The sequence below is a fragment of the Syngnathus typhle genome, linkage group LG8, assembly GCF_033458585.1.
Source record: "Syngnathus typhle isolate RoL2023-S1 ecotype Sweden linkage group LG8, RoL_Styp_1.0, whole genome shotgun sequence".
Taxonomy (NCBI): domain Eukaryota; kingdom Metazoa; phylum Chordata; class Actinopteri; order Syngnathiformes; family Syngnathidae; genus Syngnathus; species Syngnathus typhle.
In genome coordinates, this window is record NC_083745.1 from 15,312,734 (window position 1) to 15,332,580 (window position 19,847).

Genomic DNA, 19,847 nt, shown 5'->3' on the forward strand with positions numbered 1-19,847 from the left:
GGTTGCGCGACCGCACCAAATTAAGCTCCCTGCGCAGTGCGCACTGAGGTCCACTTAAATTTTAGAAAGTACATCAGGACTTTAAAAATATCTTCTAAATTTCAGCGACGGCTCTGTCACAATAATGCGACCAGCGCGGTGCAGTTGGGCGGTCGGCGGCGCGCTACAGTTGAGCGTTCTCTCTCGCGCTCTCTCTCTCGCCCTCTCTCGCTCTCTACCGGAGAACCGGATATTATACGGAGGCCGCTATTATAGATGCGCAAGACACGTCAGCTATATAAAGAGCGAGAGTTCAGTTCTCTACCTAAATCCGTATTACAGGTAATATTTTATTTCACAACACTTTGCCTTGTTCCTTTCTTCTCCGCTGTTCACTTCAAACACGCTCCATGCGACCGCAATGCTCTCGTATCAGACGATTGCTCGATCACCTGCTCGTTTGCTGTCTGTCACAATGTACCCTACACAAATCCGAAACATTTGTTGCGGCTCCGAGTCACGACGATGGGCAAGTTTTGGTTTCCAAGGGTGTTTTTATTCCTCTTCAACGTCTCTCCCATACAGAGCCGCCTTTTTCACGTCCGCACGCGTCTTTCCCGTGCGCGCACGGAGCGCGGTGGTGCGTTTATGGGCAGTCGGAGAAATCAACGCCAACAAGAAAAATTACATCCAGCCTAGTTAAGACCATACCAAAGACTATAAAAATGGGACCCATTGCCTCCCTGCGTGTGTGACGATCATTGGGACTTAAAAAAAAATAATAAAAAAAAAAGAAATTCATAAAAATTGGGTGCGTATTATACATGGGTACAGGCTTTTTTCCAGCATCAGCATGCCATTTTTAGGGTGCGTATTATACATGGGGGCGCACTATACGCGGAAAAAAACGGTACTTGTTCTCCAAACTGTACAGCCGATTGAACTAGAGCAGCTTAAGTCTTGTTTTTAATGTCAAACATTTTGTTGTCCATGGGACCACACCACATGATGGAAATATATTCAATGTCCTGTTGTAACATGACAAGATTGAATTGCACATGTGGCCCAAAAAGAAAGCAAAGAGTGCTCAGTAAACAGCGTCACTGGTAAGGAGTCCATCTTACATCTTCTTAACTTGTCACCTGAACTGAAAGTTAACATGACAACTATTGTGTACCAGTGTGTGCTTTCTGGGAGCAATACACTTGCGTCAAAACGCAAAGCAGAGACTGGAGAAAATCAACTGGATCAAAGACAATATAAAGAAGAGGTGCCTCGGCCCATGTCGTTTGGGTTGTTTGTCATGTTGAAGGTGGAAAACGGCGTTCGTCAAGTGTTGTTGAGGCCTGCGCACCGTAAGGCAGCGGCGCGGCGGCCACTCAGCGCACGCCGCACGACGTCCCGCCACTGGTCGTCAGAGATCTCCTGCGCCCAGGGCGGCACGCCCGGTGACGGCAGCGCCACCGCCGCCATGGTCCTCTTCACCAGCTCCACATGGGCTGCGCCAGAAAGATGTTAGATGGTTTGGCAGATGGGGCATTCACCTGGCCAGTTCCTCCAATCCAAATGCCGTCATAGGCACCAGCGGCTTTTGGGGTGCAGGAACCATCCAGGTCCACGAGGCAGTGCATCTGATTTGGAACAGACTACCGTAATTTTCTAACTAAAAGTCGCACCGGAGTATAAGTCGCACCAGCTATAAAATGCCCCAAAAAGCGGAAAAAAAACATATGTAAGTCGTTCCGGAGTATAAGTCGCATTTTGGGGGGCAATTTATTCGACAAAATCCAACACCAAGAACAGTCATGAACGATGGATGGATGGATAACTATTATATAAGCAATAATGTTATCAAACCATCTGTGCACGTTAAATCATTAAATCCATCGATCAAATTCCTCATCCTTTGTCAACATCGCCGTGCGTGCTCCCTGACGTCAGCCTCGTTATTCCACAGATCTACTATATAACTATATTGTAGCGTTAACAAAGTTCAAGGAAAGACGTGGGTTTGGCAAACGGCTCTTTATTTAACAAAACAAACTTACAGGCGTGTGGCGGCGTGGACTTCCAGCCACCGAAGTGGGAGAGCTCCATAGAATAGGACCGGGCGTGCGTAAAAGCCATCTTTGTCCTTTATGTAAACAACCGCCGCGCTGCTGACGAGAAGAAGAGAGCTCCGTCGAGTGACCCGCGATCGCGACGTCGCGTCGCGCTGCTGACGTCAGCATGACCATTTCCCGTGACTCCCGGTTCAAGATGGTGGACAGGTCTGCACGTCGTCAACCAGCTAAAGCGATGATCTAGTGTTTCTATGTATCTCTATGAAGCCAAATCCCGTTGTAGTAGAAGAAGCACATGTGATTGGCGCTTTGCTGAAGGGCTGCCGACGACAGCAGCGCGACGCGATGTTGACAAAGGATGAGGAATTTGATCGATGGATTTAATGATTTAGAGTGCACAGATGGTTTGATAACATTATTGCTTATATAATAATTATTTGATGTATAATTTATATATCGTTACATGGGCCTGTGGAATATTTTGAAGTGCAAGAGCCGTCAGCGGCGCGCACGCATTGTTGACAAAGGACGATTGATGGATTCAATGAATTGGAGTGACGCAGATGGTTTTATTAACGTGTTATTTATGTAATAGTTTTTTGAATAACTCTGAATTTTACGTCAGGGCCGTTCTCAGCTCTTAGTTTGTGTTTATGTCACGTTAGCATACCTATCGTTTAGCCTGTTGCTCGCGTGTTGTTGCAACGCTGCGTCAGCAGCGCGGCGGTTGTTTACATAAAGGACAAAGATTGACTCGACAGCTGCTGCTGACTGTTGCGCTGCTGTCGTCACTTGAAATTCAAATTACACTAATCCCTTGCTACATAGCGGTTCGTTTATCGCGGTTTCCCTTTTTTTTTTTTTTTTTTTTTGAAAATTTAAAAAAAAAACATTTATAAGTCGCTCCTGAGTATAAGTCGCCCCTCCACCCAAACTATGAAAAGAAACGCGATTTATAGTCCGAAAATTACGGTAAATACAACTACATTGCCCATCCCCATGCAGTAACTGGGCAATGAATGAATGAATGCATGTAGTCAGTCATTCAGTCACTCATAGTCAAAGTGCCACATTTTCAATCCCAAGATTCCGTCTCCTCCGAAAAAAAGCCCCACTGACCGGCATCCATTGGGATGGAAGCGCGGCTTCTCTCGGCCGCCGCTTCCTCTGGGTTGTCCTCATCGTTGTCAGAGGGCGGGGCTTCCAGGAGGTGTAGACCCATTACCTGCACCACAAAAGAAGGCCATGACACCGTGACTCGCGGCCAGTGCAAAACAAAGTCCAGTCTCGGCTGGCTCCGACCTCCATCCTGTGCTGGAGATTCGGGGCGTCATCCCCATCCTGGTTGAGGGGCTGGTACGAGTAACCCCCCCCGTCCTCCTCCCAAGGGACCTGCTGGATTGTCCCCTCCCCCTCCTGATCCTCCTCACCCCCGCTCCATGCCGCTCCGCTGACTGCATCTCCGTCACATGGGTTCTTGTCGTCATCCTCGCATGGTGGGAAGACTCGCTCTGGTCCCATGGTGGGGGCCACCACTGATTGGGTGGGGGGGGCAAACAGCACAACTTGCTCAAATGACCTCGACTCATAATTGAGTAATGTTAGGTGAAGACAATGGTCATGTTAATGACTTCAAATTCAATGTGCATCACCTTTCCTTTGAGTGTGTGTGTGTGTGTGTGTGTGTGTGTGTGTGTGTGTGTGTGTGTGTGTGTGTGTGTGTGTGTGTGTGTGTGTGTGTGTGTGTGTGTGTGTGTTTGTGTGTGTGTGCTGGGGGGGGGGGGGCTGTCGCGTCTTCTCAATCTGTTGCTTGAAAGGTTTCTGGCGTCAAGATTTGTGGGTAATGTCTGCGTTTTTTCCGTCCTAAAGACGCCTTCAAGCTGGCATCCAGGCATCTTTGCACGCATTATTACAATTGCAACGACCTACCATTCCTCGGAGTATTGCCGTGACATCTCGCCCGAATAGGAAAAGAAAGGTCAGTTTCGTTCCGAAGCCAACGAGAGAGTGAAGAGGGCCTCGAATTTCAAACAAGTCCAGGTTGGTTTGCATGCCTGCCTGGTGAAGCTAACCGCTAACTAGCGCTCGGACTCGTTAGTGTTTTTACTAGGTGACTTCATCCAGGTGACATTGGTACTACTCGCCGGGCCGTAAGCGAAATGCTAAAAGTAGAACTCACCTGTTTTTGGCCAATTCTTCCGTTTGATCGCGAGGAGCTGCTTAAACTAGCTAGCCCGGAGCTTTGCGGTGCGTCATAGCAAGGCCGCTGTCCAATCAGCGGTCGCATTCTCGTGACGTCACCAAAGCGTAACAGCAATGTTTCAAGAACAAATTCTCCGGCCGTTTAGAATAAAAAGAGCAAAATTTATTTTCCAGTTGTAATGTCGTCCTGACATAAAACAGGCCACGCCGTGTGCTGAACTGAAAACTGGTGTTCTTTATTCTTCAACTCCCGAGTAGCAACTTCGAAAACACACTCAAGCTCTCGCGATAGAGTATGGGCCGTTCAAAGACCAGCTAGTGTGGGAAATTACAATATTCGTTCATTCATTACACCAGTCATTTGCGAATAAACTAAAGACTGCAAGTGAAGTAGCCCCTCGAACTGTTCTTTGGTGCCATTTCACTATAAAGAAATTCTATCCTCGTAATTGACCAAATTAAAGTCAAAGTCTGCTTTATTGTCAATGTTAGAAAAATGTATGTATATGTTATCATGCGTTCTCTAATCAATGCCTTACCGCAATATTACTGCAATATATGCTTGCTGTTTGGCCTTGCTGTTTTTATCATGTACCACAGAAGGACAGTTCCTTTCTAACAAAGACCTCTTTGTTAGACAACATGCCTCATTGCTGTCTTGCACCCCAGATGAACCTCCAAGTGACCATTAAAGTCAGGGTTTTTCCTAACTATCTTTTTCGTAGGATTAGGTTGGAATGTATACAACCAGTAATAAATAACTTAGCTTGTTGCATCCTACACAATGTCGTAAAACTTCCCTTGCTATGTTTTAACTAGAGGTCAAAGGTTTTTTCTCCTGTATCCAGTCCACTCAAACTCCTCTTCCCAGATGTTCTTACCAGTATGTAAACACCTAGTGATTTTTGCTTACGAGACAAAGCCCACATGCTTTCCTCCTCCCCTTTAGTGTCTTATGTCTCACACTGTGGGTAGGGCAAATCCAAATAAAAAGAGCGGGAGTGCCTACAGATAATCAGTGTGTGTAGAGATTGTATTAAGCTATCTGTACTGCACTCCTCGCGAGAAAAGACTTAATATTCTGTCTCACTTGTGGTTTGTTTGCTGTTGCTCTTCTATTCACTTATTCAGTCAGCGAAATAAACCTGACAGAAATTGGGGGCTCGTTCCGGGATCTCAACACGCCCTGAACGGTTCCAGCGGGCTCTTTGACGCAGGTGACAATCTTCGGCCGAGGTAAACAAAAGCCCTTTGACGGGACTGTCTCGATCAGTCCGGCTGGACACCGGGAGGGTTGACGAGATCTTCCGAGGAAGAGAATCAGCAGACCGTGAGTAGGAATATTAATTTTACTAAATAGAAACAGTTAAATTACGCAGGGGCGGATGTGGAGCCCCCTAGCTTTCAAGCTAGTTAAATTCCGCAGCAGGAGGGGCGGACTCCTCTGTTATTAAAAAAAAAAAAAAAAACCTTGAGAATTCTAGACCCTATCAAGTACAATTAGAAACAGTTAAATTCCGCAGGGGCGGATGTGGAGCCCCCTAACGTTTTATGTTAGTTAAATTCCGCAGCAGGAGGGGCGGACTCCTCTGTTATTAAAAAACGCGCGTGGTATGCTTGTGAACGGTTTGACTGAGAGTGATCTCATTTGAGCGCTCCTCTATATAAACACACAGGATTGTAAACGGTGGCTTTGTGTGGGTGCTGAGGCAACAACTCTTTCGGGGGAGGTGAAAGGAGACTTACCACACATCGAATTTTTAACCACTGTCCTGTGAATAAAGTTGGTTTTAGGACACTGTAGGTGCCATTCAAACTACCAACTCCAAAATTTAGAAAAATAAGCCATGGGAAACTTAATAAGCAAAAGTCCCTACCCCGACATGAACTAAAATGCAAAGATTGGAAAATAATTGAAAGGCAGGATCCCAACCGATTAAGAAAAGATTTCGATAAATCGGTTAAAAAATATAAATTTGAGGGAGAACTATAAGCAGTACAAGAGCAAGAAGAGAAAACACATGCTACAAATTCAAAACTAAAGATCATTGCAAAGTTGTATCCGCAAATGCATGACACACACAAAATTGAGGAATCACCTCCTCCTTATGGGATGACGGACAGAGCCACTAGGCAGAAAAGCCCGCTAGAAATGGATTGGTCAAAGGAAATCAGAGCAAATTATACAGAAATAGGCAGAACAAAGCAAAATGATAATGAAACCTTTGATGAGTATCGAGTGCGCATGACAAAAGTGTTTAAAACACACAGTGGACTGGTGGAAGATAATGCGCCTCAAGGTGCTTATCAGCAACAATTAAAAAATGCCATCCATGTAGGGTCCAAGCCTGCAATACAAATTAGGGTGATCAATAATCGTATAGGAATGAACACCGGAACTTTGGAGGAATACATAAATCATGCCCTCCATGCGGAAAAAGTAGTAATAGACAAACAAAAACGAAAACAAATGAAAGCTTCAAAAGACACTTTTCTGGTAGACCAGGATAGTGACACTTTTTACCAAAATGCAGGCAGAGGACAGAAAGGCCAGAGAGGGCAAGCAATGTCTAACAGAGGAGGCTTTAGAGGCCGAGGAGTTGTGCAACCTCCAATAAAATGCTGGAATTGCGAAGAAAACGGTCACATGGCACGTGACTGCACAAATTAACAGAAACACTATGACTAGGCCAAAATCAAATCAGATCAGGTTTCCATGTAATGAAGTGGGAACCTGGCTGCCAAAATTAAGGAGAAATTAGCTTAAATATACAGGAGATACTTATGTTAAAAGGATAAAGTAAGATAAAGAAACATTGAAGTTAAAATTTGCTAAATAAATCGAAAATAATTACAAATAGCTTCTAAAAGTGAAATAGAGAATAAATCAGAAAAGTAACACGAACAAAAAGGTGTGTTAGTGGGATCGATGTGTGTTCTATATGTTGAGCGTCATCCTTTTGTGCTGGTGTGCGTGTGCGTGTACGCGCAGAGGATCCTCATGAATGGGTGTGTGTATGAGTGCGAGTGAGATGTGTGTCCTATGGAAGGAATCAGTAATGGAGAATGTTCTGGAGGCTGTTGAGCAATAATAGGGAAATTGAGAAGTGGACGATGATGTGTTTAGGTTGGTTGGAGAAACTAAGATGAGCAGTGTGTGGAAGTAGAGAAAATAAGACGTGCGTGGCAGGAAGTGACTAGAATGGTGGCTTGATAGGACGAGAAGAAGAGACAGCAAATGTTGTGTAGAAGACTGAAAGATGTTGAAGGTGAACATGATGAAGGGGGCAACGGCAAAGTTGGCCTGCCCTTTGAGAAGGTGAAACTGATAAGCGTGCCTGCCATTGCTATGCTCGTGTGGGCGGTGGGGCGGCATCATGGTTGTTGCAGGAAATGGCCAGCCTGTGACCAATCAACATCGATGTTGCGCCCCCCCCTCGCACGAGAGGTGCTGTGGCTGCAGGCGAAGCAGGGAAAGTGTGAGTTTCTCAGAGAATGTTTGAATATTTGAAGCAGGGTGATGCTTAAGGAAGATGTGACAATATTTGCATGAAGGATAAAAGGCACTGATGAGAAAACAAAAGTATAACCAAAACGTCAAAACAGAGGATGACGTTTGCGCAGCGTTGTTTCTTTGTATTGTTTGTGAGCTGTGTCTCTGCTGTAAGTTTTTGTGTTTTCTGTGTACTGTCAGTTATGTGTTAAAATTGGCTAATGTAGGTGCACAAAAGAATTTGCTAGATTATAGTCTATATGATTTGCACCGCAAAACAAAAGCAATTTTGTGAAAATAAGAAGAAAAGAAAGGCAAGCAATTTTTTTTTGTGGGCAGAAACTGGTCCACACTGCATTAATGCCTAGCCCTGATGAAACAAAATTTGAAAGATGGAAAGAACTTTCTTTCTGGAATTGGATAAAGCAAAATTATTAAATAACATTTCAAAGCTAAATTTAGAAGATATAGTCGATTGGTTGTGTCAAGACTACACAAGTTTTTACATTTGAGAATAAGAGAGTGATTGAGTTAGTTAAAGTTAAGAAACAACAACAATTAACTATTATATTAATTTACTGACGGTTATTTTGTTGATTTTTATCTTTTCCAATTAGTGGATTGGTTTGACACCTTGAGGAAGGAAAAAATTAGGATGTGGAACACGGGTTTAGACAACCAGTTACTGGGACACTGAGAAGCATTTTGGAAGGTGTGTCCAATTGAATGGAGATGAAATTATATGTAGTAATACAACACTTTACTACATATGGATTCCCTAAATCGTACTATTGAGTTACATAAAACATACATTTTGATTTTTATTCAAATTGCTAAGATTCTTGTGATAAACGATGAGAAAATGATTGAAAAGAAACTACAACTAAGCTAGTAGCAGTCCAATTGCCACAAAAAATAGCTATATGCACGTGTGCAGGGCACACACGAGACTGATAAGGTGCCAAGACGTAACAAGCTTGCAGACGGAACTGCATAGCTGCAGTGCAAAAGACGCTTCAAATTTTATACACAGAAGCAGATTTAAATGACTGAAACATTTTTAAAGATGTGCAGCGACAAAATCCATCGACTGAAATTCAATTATGGACGAAAAGAGGAGCAAGAGTGGAGAATGGTATCTATAAATGACCAGAAGACTGACCTATTCTTCAAAAAAACCTATACAAGCGGGCAGCAATATTGAGCCATGGTTGTGTGTCGCATGGCTCAAGCGGAGGGATAATGGGGCAGTTCAGTCAGCTTTATACAACATACGGATTTGATTCATATTCAAAACATTTTCAAAAAATAAATAAATAAATAAATATAATAAAAAAATAAAAAATTATAGAGCTTGTTTAACATGTGCTAAACACAATCCACAGGGTTATAATGCCTGGTCATAATAGATGCATTCTCAAAATGGTTTGATTTGGTTTAAACCAGGGGTCCCCAAACTTTTTCCTGTGAGGGCCACATAACCTTTCCCTTCTCTGATGGCGGGCCGGTGTCAGTTTGTAACAGAAAAAGTGTGACGATCGTAGGGTAGCTTAAAAAATTTATTGTTTTCCAGAAAGCCACACATAACCAAATAACGGTTATTTAATAACCCTTTCCAGGTTCTTTACAGAAAAAAAGTCAGGAAACAAATAATAACACTATTAATGAAATAAATAATAACTAAATAACCCTCTCTGAGTTCTTCACAGAAAAAACGGGAAATAAATAATAACTAAGTAACTCTCTCTGGGTTCTTCATAGAAAAAAAACCATGGAACATTAACTTTCTGTTGTGCCATGCACAATCTTAACAGATAAAAGTTCAGCTCAGTTGTCAGAGCAGAACCTCTCTGACAAATATGAGCAGTCTCTTAAAGTTCTTGTGTTCCTTCCTTATAATCCTTTTGTAGGTTGTAGTTTCCAGCAAAACTGCATCTGAAAGCTCAGCGCGCAAATGACAAGCATGCTGTCGTCACAGCCCACGCTCTAAATTCGGGACTGATACAAATAGAGCGCGAGTGCGCCATGTCCGTAGACGCACTTGTGAGTGTGCACCGAGCTTTCTGACACGGCTTCCGGTAGTAAATGCGCAGGCGAGCGCTTCCCCATCTACTGGGGAAACGCAGTCATTGCAGGCAAAATGAGCAAAAAAAAAAGTTTAATAATACAATTTGTTCAGTGTTGGCGGGCCGGATTAAACGGTCCCGTGGGCCGTATCCGGCCCGCGGGCCGTAGTTTGGTGACCCCTGGTTTAAACAAAAACACTGAGTGCCTTAACAGTGGCAAAAACGTTATGTAAAAATAATAATAATAATAATAATACAGAGATATGGGATTTTGAAAATTAATTCTCGTGACAGAACTGGTATAAAGTGTGAAAATGTGCATGGGAAAAATGGAAGATCATGGACAAAATGTTTAGACCTGGTCAAACTGTACATAAATATTACAAGTACTGTGGGTTTAACCCCGTATGAAAAATTGTTTGGGCGACAATATAGATTACCATGTTTTAAAACCAAGTGGGAAACTAAGGATGATTTAAATTTGGCATTTACATTTTATATTTATAATTAATATTTTAAAGGCAAAAAGAACAAAGCACGTTCTCATTAAGAGCAGTGAAAACAAAACACTGGTGTTCTTCCAAGGGAGAAGGCCACATTGAATATTGATAATTACGTCAACTGCCATTAAAATAGCAGAAAGGTCAGTTGAGGTGGTCCTAGCAAATTAAAAAAGGGTAATTTCTTTTGAGGTAACGTTCGATCGGAAAAAGTGACCCAAAGGGAGCCTTACCTCTTAGAGAAATGCCGGGAACAAGAAAATGGAACAATGACGTTATTGCATGTAAGGTGGCTATCTTTGTTGCCACTTTGTTAACTTCACCAATATGGTATTTGTGGGAACTAAGTCATAATGAGTAGGGGAGAGATGAGTGACGAACAACTTATATTGATCACTCCAAAAAAATGTTTTTAATTATGCTGCATTGTAGCAATTTAAAAGATCAATTTGACCTTTGCAGGATGATCTGCTGTGTCAGATCTGGACTGCCATGAGAGTATGATGTTTATATGTATACTTTGTCAACAACCGCTGTAGATGTTAAAGAATGGGATGAATATATCTAAAGTGAATGTGGATAATTTGTTTCAGGTACCTAGTATAAGAATAAACTGCTAAACGAAACAATTGATTGCTAATGGCAAAACAAGCTGTAAAGACAATTGAATATGTCATGTGTATGGGTTTGCGACCATTGCTTTATGTTGTACCGTCACCATTGATCAAAGATCGTGTGAAGTCTATCACGTCGATTGGATTGTAAGATGTGTGACAGAGCATTCTATATAGTAATATCCATTGAAGAAAGAAAAAAGAAGCCATTGCTTTCAGAGAATGTAGTCAAGCTAAATTGTATCAACATCCCAAGATCTGAAAAAAGAAAAGAAAAAAAAGCTGGTAAAAACCAAAATATCTTTGAATTTGACAGCCGACGATGATCTGACCGAAATTGATGCAATTGGTGTTCCCGGAGGAGTGCCGGATAGGTGTAAGCTGGTGAATCAGATAGCTGGTTTTGAATCCACCCTGTGTTGGTGGTGTACTCTTAACAAAAATGTCGACAGGATCAACTACATCCATTACAACGTGCAGAGGCTTGGAAATTGGACCGAGGCGGGTTTCAGGGCGGTCCACTTCCAACTGGCCGCGACTTCCCTCATGGCTTTCCAGAACCGAATGGCCCTTGACATGCTACTCTCAAAAGAGGGTGGTGTCTGCGCCATGTTTGGTGAGCAATGCTGCACATTTATTCCAAATGGTACTGCCGCTGATGGAAGCCTGTCCCAGGCCCTTGAGGGCCTGAGGACCTTGAATGGAAAAATGAAGGAACACAGTGGAGTGAACACGGAGGTTTGGAACGACTGGCTAAACGTGTTCGGACAGTACCGTACCCTGGTTTCCTCGGTCCTAGTCTCCCTTGCCGTTTTTTCTGCTGTTTTGACCTTGTGTGGATGTTGTTGTATTCCGTGTCTACGGTCTCTAATTAACAGGTTAATTACAACTGCTATCTCTCCAGCAGCTGAGACTTTTCAGTTGCTCCAAGGGGAAGACTTTGCGACTGACGAGGGTTGTCGCTCTGGCAATGGCCCCATCTGTGAAGCTCCTGTGGTAAACCTGTCCGATTTGTTTCCCGACTCTGACATTGATTATTAAGGTTCGATCTCCTCCTGTGTTTAAATTTGTTCCTATGAATTGTGATCCTACGGCTGAAAATCTTTTTGAAATGGCCGCTTTTAGGTGATAAGATGGTCTCTGAGAACTTATGATAAACAGGAGGGAATTGTTAGAAAAATGTATATATATGTTATCATGCGTTCTCTAATCAATGCCTTACCGCAATATTACTGCAATATATGCTTGCTGTTTGGCCTTGCTGTTTTTATGATGTACCACAGAAGGACAGTTTCTTTCTAACAAAGACCACTTTGTTAGACAACATGCCTCATTGCTGTCTTGCACCCCAGATGAACCTCCAAGTGACCATTAAAGTCGGGGTTTTTCCTAACTATCTTTTTCGTAGGATTAGGTTGGAATGTATACAACCAGTAATAAATAACTTAGCTTGTTGCATCCTGCACAATGTCGTAAAACCTCCCTTGCTATGTTTTAACTAGAGGTCAAAGGTTTTTTCTCCTGTATCCAGTCCACTCAAACTCCTCTTCCCAGATGTTCTTACCAGTATGTAAACACCTAGTGATTTTTGCTTACGAGACAAAGCCCACATGCTTTCCTCCTCCCCTTTAGTGTCTTATGTCTCACACTGTGGGGAGGGCAAATCCAAATAAAAAGAGCGGGAGTGCCTACAGATATTCAGTGTGTGTAGAGATTGTATTAAGCTATCTGTACTGCACTCCTCGCGAGAAAAGACTCAATATTCTGTCTCACTTGTGGTTTGTTTGCTGTTGCTCTTCTATTCACTTATTCAGTCAGCGAAATAAACCTGACAGTCAACGTCTTCACATGCCGAGACACACAAAGAGATCGAAATTACGTTTTCCCTATCCCACGGTGACAAGACATATTACACGATAGACATACAAGTAAACGACGCAATATAAAAAAACAAGAAGGCACAAACAATAAATAATAAGAGTAATAATAAATAATAAATAAACAGATAACACAACAAATAAGAGCCAGTGTGCATACAGACAGTAAAAGTACACGACACTACGCAGAACGGGGAAGCGAGTTCAGGATCCTGACAGCCTGGAGTATGAAGCTGTTTGAGAGTCTGGTGGTGCGGGAGCGCAGGCTTTTGTACCTCTTCCCAGAGGGCAGAAGCTCGAACAAAGAGTGAGCGGGGTGACTCACATCACTCACAATCGTGGTCGCCTTGCGGGTGAGATGGGAGGTGTAAATGTCCTTCAAGAAGGGGAGCGAAGCACCAATAATCTTACCAGCCGTGTTCACTATGCGCTGCAGGGCCTTCAAGTTGTAGTCAGTGCAGCCGCCCCCCCAAACAGCAATACAGCTGGAGAGGACGCTCTCAATGGTGCCGCGGTAAAATGTAGTCATGACGACCGGAAGAGCGCTCGCTCGCCTGAGTTTCCGCAGGAAGTACAGGCGGCGCTGGGCTTTCTTTGTCAGTGATGCGGTGTTGGTGGACCAGGAGAGATCCTCACTGATGTGCACCCCCAGGAACTTGGCGCTGCTCACTCTCTCCACCACAGCACCGTCGATGGTCAGCGGCAGGTGTTGGGTGTGACCCTTCCAGAAGTCCACAACAATCTTGTCGACGTTCAGCAGGAGGTTGTTGTCCCTGCACCACGTGGTCAGAAGGTCAACCTCCAGCCTGTATTGAGTCTCGTCTCCATTGGTGATGAGACCCACCAGAGTCGTGTCGTCAGCAAACTTCACTATACGGTTGTCGCTGTAGGTTGCAGTGCAGTCATGCGTCAGGAGGGTGAAGAGCAGCGGACTGAGCACGCAGCCTTGGGGGGCCCCCCGTGCTCAGCGTGATGCTGGCGGAGATTTTGTCGCCAACACGTACTACCTGTGGCCTCTGACAGAGGAAGTCCAGTAGCCAGTTGCAAAGGTAGGTACTGAGGCCCAGCGTGTCAAGTTTGCTGATGAGGCGTTGTGGCACAATGGTGTTGAAGGCAGAACTGAAGTCCACAAACAGCAATTTCACATACGAGTCCCTTCTCTCCAGGTGGGTGAGGGCCGAGTGGAGGGCAGAGCAGATGGCATCCTCAGAGGACCGTTTGGCTCGGTACGCAAACTGGAAGGGGTCAATGGTGGGGGGGAGAACGGATCGGCTGTGCTCCATGACAAGCCGCTCAAAGCACTTCATGATGATGGGCGTAAGTGCCACGGGGCGGTAGTCATTGAAGCAGGACGGAGCGGGTTTCTTCGGCACAGGTACGATGGTGGCAGCTTTGAAACGACGGGACGATGGCCTGCTGCAGGGAAGTGTTAAAGATGTCTGTGAAGACATCCGTCAGCTCACCAGCGCAGTCCTTCAGCGCTCGACCCGGGATGTTGTCAGGGCCCGCCGCCTTACGGATGTTGATAGCGGCAAGCGCCCCCCTCACGCTGTCGGCGGAGAGGCACAGGGGCAGCTCGTGTGAAGGGGGAGTGGCCTTCAGCGGGCAAGTGCTGTTCTGAGCGTCGAAGCGAGCAAAGAAGCGGTTGAGGTCATTGAGCAGACGGACGTCGCCTTCACAGCTCTGCGGTGCGGGGTTGTAATCCGTGATGGTCTGAATGCCCTGCCAAAGGCTCCGTGCGTCCCTGCTGTCCTTGAAGTGGGCGGCAATTTTGCACGAGAACGCCCTCTTTGCATCTTTGATGCCCCGGGACAGGTCAGCCCTCGCAGTCCTCAAGCCAACCTCATCCCCCGCTCTAAAGGCTTTGTCCCTGGCCCTCAGCAGCCTGAAGACAGCCCCCGTCAGCCATGGCTTCCGGTTAGCCCGAGTGACGATGGATTTTGAGTGAGTCACATCATCAATGCACTTCCTGATGTAGAAGGAAACAGAGTCAGTATACTCCTCAATGTCTGTCCGATCGTCGCAAGTGGCAGCCCTCTTAAACATGTCCCAGTCAGTAGAGCCAAAGCCGTCACGCAGTGCATCAGAGGCACCCTCAGGCCACACCCGTACCTGCTTGCAAACTGGCCTGGACGCTCTCACCATTTGTCTGTATGCGGGCAAAAGCATAACAGTGATATGGTCAGAAAGTCCAAGATGGGGGCGGCTTTGAAAGCTCCTTTATGCGAAGAGTAGACCAGGTCCAGGAAGCTGTCGCCACGCGTAGGAAAATTAACATGCTGGTGAAGCCTCGGAAAAACAGACTTCAGGTTAGCATGATTAAAATCCCCAGCGAAGATGGTGAAACCGTCAGGGTGCGCTGTCTCTTGTTCACTGACAGCCTGGTACAGTTCACTAAGAGCCGCGATCCTGTCGCCTTCGATGTTGGAAGGCGGGATGTAAACCGCGACGAGCAGAATCGCGGTAAATTCCCTTGGCAGGTAAAAAGGACGGCACTTAATGATCACAAACTCCGCCAGTGGCGAGCAGTGCTTGCATACCACTACAGAGTCCCGGCACCATTCGTCACGGATGTAGACGCATATTCCACCTCCACGAGATTTCCCCCCTTGTACAATGGCCCGGTCCGCCCGATAGCACGCTAGCCGCTCCAGATGTACAGCAGAGGATGTTGACAGTCAACCAAGTCTCAGTGAACACGAGCACACAGCAGTCCCGCACTGTCCGGTTTGTAGATCGCAGCAAGCGAATGTAATCCATTGTCTTGTCCAGCGATCGAACATTCGCCAGAAGAATGGAAGGCACGGCAGGGCGAGCAGGGTTGGCCGCCAGCCTGGCCCGGACGCCCCCTCTTCAGCCTCCTCGCACACCGCTTTCGACGCTTCCCAACCGGGGAAGGAATAGCAGACGAGCCCGGCAACGCTTCAGGACGTAGCAGGCTGAGCTCCTTTAATGTTCCAGAATCAAAGTCCAGAACTCGACAAAACTCGCTTTGGCCGATGTCAACCAGAACCTGCCTGCCGTACTTGTAGACTTATTAAGTGTAATAATGTGTGGCGCTTGTTGTGTAAGTGTGTGACTACATTTCGTGAAGGAGTTATCGAGCAAAAACTGGCTAAAATGTGTCTTCTGTAAACATTATTAATCGATTACGACAGCCTTCAGTCGTGCTCATAGGAGTGGCTGATGGCGTAGGGCAGTGGTCCCCAACCACCGGGCCGCGGACCGGTCCGTGGGTAACTTGGCACTGGGCCACCAAGCCGCACAGAAAAAAAAAAAAAAAAGATCGACGATCAAGTAATTCAGGTCAAGACACTCGTCCCGGTCACGTGACATGTTTCCCCAGTCGAGCTCGCAAAGCTAATATGTGGCGACAGGGTAACTAACCAGGCAATGAAGCATTCAAAACTGCTTCAACACATGGAGACCAAGCATCCTGCAATAAAAGACAAACCTTAATCACTCCGGGTGTCATTGTCTCAGATTACGTCTAGATGGGACCGGCTCGTTTCTGAGAAACAAACTCAGTGCTCCCACTAATTCAACGTAATGGTGAGTTTTATTTTTGTCATTTGTACTTGTTTTTATGTCAGTCGTATCATTCTATTTCAACGTATTTATATATTTATTATAAATGTATTATTTATTTATTTATTAGGGGTGTAACGATACATCGATACACATCGATTAATCGATATAATGCTCTACGATTTATTGGCATCGATGCTAAACGTAAACATCGATTTATATCGCCGTGTTTGACCTCGGACATTAGACGCGACTTTATTTTGAAATCCAGTTCATTGTTGCTTGCTTCCTCTTTCCGGGAGCAGTGCGCCCGGCGTTGTTGTGTTGTGAGCAGAGCAGGCACGTGAAAGGGGAGTCGACAACTAGTACGCTGCTCCTGGGCTGGTGCTATGGCTAGTGTCCAAAAAGACGAGGACATTTGCTCCCCTTTAGGCTTCAAGTCATTCGTTTGGAAGCACTTTGGATTCCAAAGAAAAAATGGCTCAATGGACAAGACACGTGCAGTTTGTAAATCCTGCCATGCGGTGATAAAATATTCAGGGAGCACAAATCTCGCCGCACATTTAAAGAAAAAACACGACATCAAAGTTCAGTGTTAAAATAAGCACTTTGTATACTGCAATACTCTTGTAATTTCCTAAATAAAGAGTTTGCAGTACCTTGTTGATTTTGCGTATGAATTGTTATAAATCAGGATATTGTTCTATATTTTTTATTAAAAAAAAATTATCGATCGATCGATCGCGATATATCGTGAATGAATCGCAGCAGGCTTTAAGATATCGATATTATATCGTATTAGAGATGCACCGATCCGATATCTGGATCGGATATCGGCCCCGATATCAACAAAATAGATGGATCGGGTATCGGAAAATACAGCCGATCTGTGAGCCGATACTTTCCTTAATCTATTGGGACGCGGGCTACGTCATACGCCAGCAGCACGTGTGCCGCATGCCACGAGAGTTTTCTAAACAAACGCAAACATGGAGCGAACGTTCGCTTCTCTTCCCCGGGTTGCTAAGCGGACGTCAAACCCTGCGCGTTCGCTTCTCTTCGGGTTGCTAATGGGACGTCAAAGGCTGCGCGTTCGCTTCTCTCCCGAATGGGGGGGGGAGGCTAATCGGATGTCAAACGCTGCGTGTTCGCTTCTCTTCCGGGGGGGTGTTAATGGGACGTCAAACGCTTTGTGTGGCGGGCTCCATCTAGTGTGGAAACTGAGAAGCTGAGCTCAAGCTTCTTGTGCGGGCCATATTCAATTATGTTTTCAGAATTTGCTGCGGGCCAATAAAAACTGGACCGTTAGTTTGGACACCCCTAATTTAGAGCAAAGAACTGTGTAGTCTGCCTGATGCCATTGCCTTTGGTCTTTTCTGTTCCACATGTAGAGTTATGTAGCTTGTTAAGTCAACCATAATATCGGATCGGTATCGGGTATCGACCGATACGCAAAGCCACGGCATCGGTATCGGTATCGGAACTGAAAAAGTCGGATCGGTGCATCTCTATATCGTATCGTGACAAAACCCGTGATTCACACCCCTATTATTTATATAAATGTATTATTTATTTATATAAATGCCGTGGCGCAAAAAAGGTTGGGGACCACTGGCGTAGGCCCTACAGGTGTCAAACTCAAGGCCAGATACGGCCCGCCACATCATTTTATGTGGCCCGCGAAGACAAATTGTGCATCAAATTCGTGTCATTACTATAATTACAAATTGTCTTCACTTATAATATATTTTTTAAATATTTGACCAGTTTTTACTTCTCTGATTTGAAAACGAGTTATTTGTCAGTTTGTTTTGTAACTTTTACTGGATATAATATGAGGGGCTCATACATTTATTTGGGTAGACAGCCATAATGGCCTTCCGAAAGAAGCTATGACGACAATGCGGCCCGCAATAAAAATGAGTTTGACACCCTACACCAGGGGTGTCCAAACTACGGCCCGCGGGCCGCCAGTTTTTATTGGCCCGCAACAAATTCTGAAAACATAATTTAATATGTTTGCATGTTCTCCCTGGGCCCGCGTGGGTTTTCTCCGGGCACTCCGGTTTCCTCCCACATCCCAAAAACATGCTTGGTAGGCCGATTGAACACTCCGAATTGTCCCTAGGTGTGAATGCGAGTGCAAATGGTTGTTTGTCTCTGTGTGCCCTGCAATTGGCTGGCAACCGGTTCAGGGTGTCCCCCGCCTACTGCCCGATGACGGCTGGGATAGGCTCCAGCATGCCCGCGACCCCCGTGGGGACTAAGCGGTACAGAAAATGGATGGATGGATGGATAATTGAATATGGCCCGCACAAGAAGCTTGAGCTCAACTCTGTTGCACCGCTCAGTTTCAACACTAGATGGAGCCCGCCACACAAATGAAATCAAGCGAAGAAAACCTTTTACCGCGAGTCCCCAGAAATGGCTGCACCGGAGAAACGCAAAATAGCAAGTGAGTGTAGAATATTTCAAACACGTTGGGAAAATGAGTATTTCTTCAAAGAAATCAACAGAGAGTGTGTCTGTTTGATTTGTAATGAAGATTTTCCAGTTGTAATGTCGTCCTGACATAAAACAGGCCACGCCGTGTGCTGAACTGAAAACTGGTGTTCTTTATTCTTCAACTCCCGAGTAGCAACTTCGAAAACACACTCAAGCTCTCGCGATAGAGTATGGGCCGTTCAAAGACCAGCTAGTGTGGGAAATTACAATATTCGTTCATTCATTACACCAGTCATTTGCGAATAAACTAAAGACTGCAAGTGAAGTAGCCCCTCGAACTGTTCTTTGGTGCCATTTCACTATAAAGAAATTCTATCCTCGTAATTGACCAAATTAAAGTCAAAGTCTGCTTTATTGTCAATGTTAGAAAAATGTATGTATATGTTATCATGCGTTCTCTAATCAATGCCTTACCGCAATATTACTGCAATATATGCTTGCTGTTTGGCCTTGCTGTTTTTATCATGTACCACAGAAGGACAGTTCCTTTCTAACAAAGACCTCTTTGTTAGACAACATGCCTCATTGCTGTCTTGCACCCCAGATGAACCTCCAAGTGACCATTAAAGTCAGGGTTTTTCCTAACTATCTTTTTCGTAGGATTAGGTTGGAATGTATACAACCAGTAATAAATAACTTAGCTTGTTGCATCCTACACAATGTCGTAAAACTTCCCTTGCTATGTTTTAACTAGAGGTCAAAGGTTTTTTCTCCTGTATCCAGTCCACTCAAACTCCTCTTCCCAGATGTTCTTACCAGTATGTAAACACCTAGTGATTTTTGCTTACGAGACAAAGCCCACATGCTTTCCTCCTCCCCTTTAGTGTCTTATGTCTCACACTGTGGGTAGGGCAAATCCAAATAAAAAGAGCGGGAGTGCCTACAGATAATCAGTGTGTGTAGAGATTGTATTAAGCTATCTGTACTGCACTCCTCGCGAGAAAAGACTTAATATTCTGTCTCACTTGTGGTTTGTTTGCTGTTGCTCTTCTATTCACTTATTCAGTCAGCGAAATAAAC

At 44.9% G+C, this 19,847-nt stretch overlaps 2 protein-coding genes across 4 annotated transcripts in view; one reads left to right on the plus strand and one right to left on the minus strand.

Moving 5' to 3' along the window:
• Nucleotides 1-932: 932 nt before the first annotated feature.
• mea1 (male-enhanced antigen 1) lies at nt 933-4,495 on the minus strand. Of its 2 annotated transcripts, none has more exons than XM_061284390.1 (4): nt 4,222-4,490; nt 3,345-3,577; nt 3,162-3,267; nt 933-1,478 (listed from the first exon to the last, which is right to left on the minus strand). In XM_061284390.1, exons 2-4 carry the CDS (start codon nt 3,561-3,563, stop codon nt 1,309-1,311), a joined length of 495 nt encoding a protein of 164 aa, XP_061140374.1. In that variant the 5' UTR covers nt 3,564-3,577; nt 4,222-4,490; the 3' UTR covers nt 933-1,308. The 2 variants fall into 2 exon arrangements, with proteins under 2 accessions (XP_061140374.1, XP_061140375.1); XM_061284391.1 differs by lacking the exon at nt 933-1,478 and adding an exon at nt 1,537-1,625 and having other exon boundaries at nt 4,222-4,495.
• wu:fj16a03 (uncharacterized protein LOC335475 homolog) overlaps nt 3,844-19,847 on the plus strand; it is a 32,023-nt gene continuing 16,019 nt past the window's right edge. The window contains exon 1 of one of the 2 annotated variants that reach the window (XM_061284395.1): nt 3,844-4,082. The gene's annotated coding sequence lies outside the window, so the exon portion shown is untranslated. The remainder of the gene's footprint in view (nt 4,083-19,847) is intronic. The other variant, XM_061284393.1, reaches the window with a different exon arrangement.

What these genes read in the sequence shown, in the direction of transcription:
- mea1 (XM_061284390.1), bottom strand. Translation starts at nt 3,563, where the DNA reads ATGGGACCAGAGCGAGTCTTCCCACCATGCGAGGATGACGACAAGAAC. An exon ending in ATCTCCAGCACAGGATGGAG is followed by an intron (nt 3,268 to 3,344) that starts GTCGGAGCCAGC and finishes TTTGTGGTGCAG; the next exon opens with GTAATGGGTCTACACCTCCT. An exon ending in TTCCATCCCAATGGATGCCG is followed by an intron (nt 1,479 to 3,161) that starts GTCAGTGGGGCT and finishes TTTCTGGCGCAG; the next exon opens with CCCATGTGGAGCTGGTGAAG.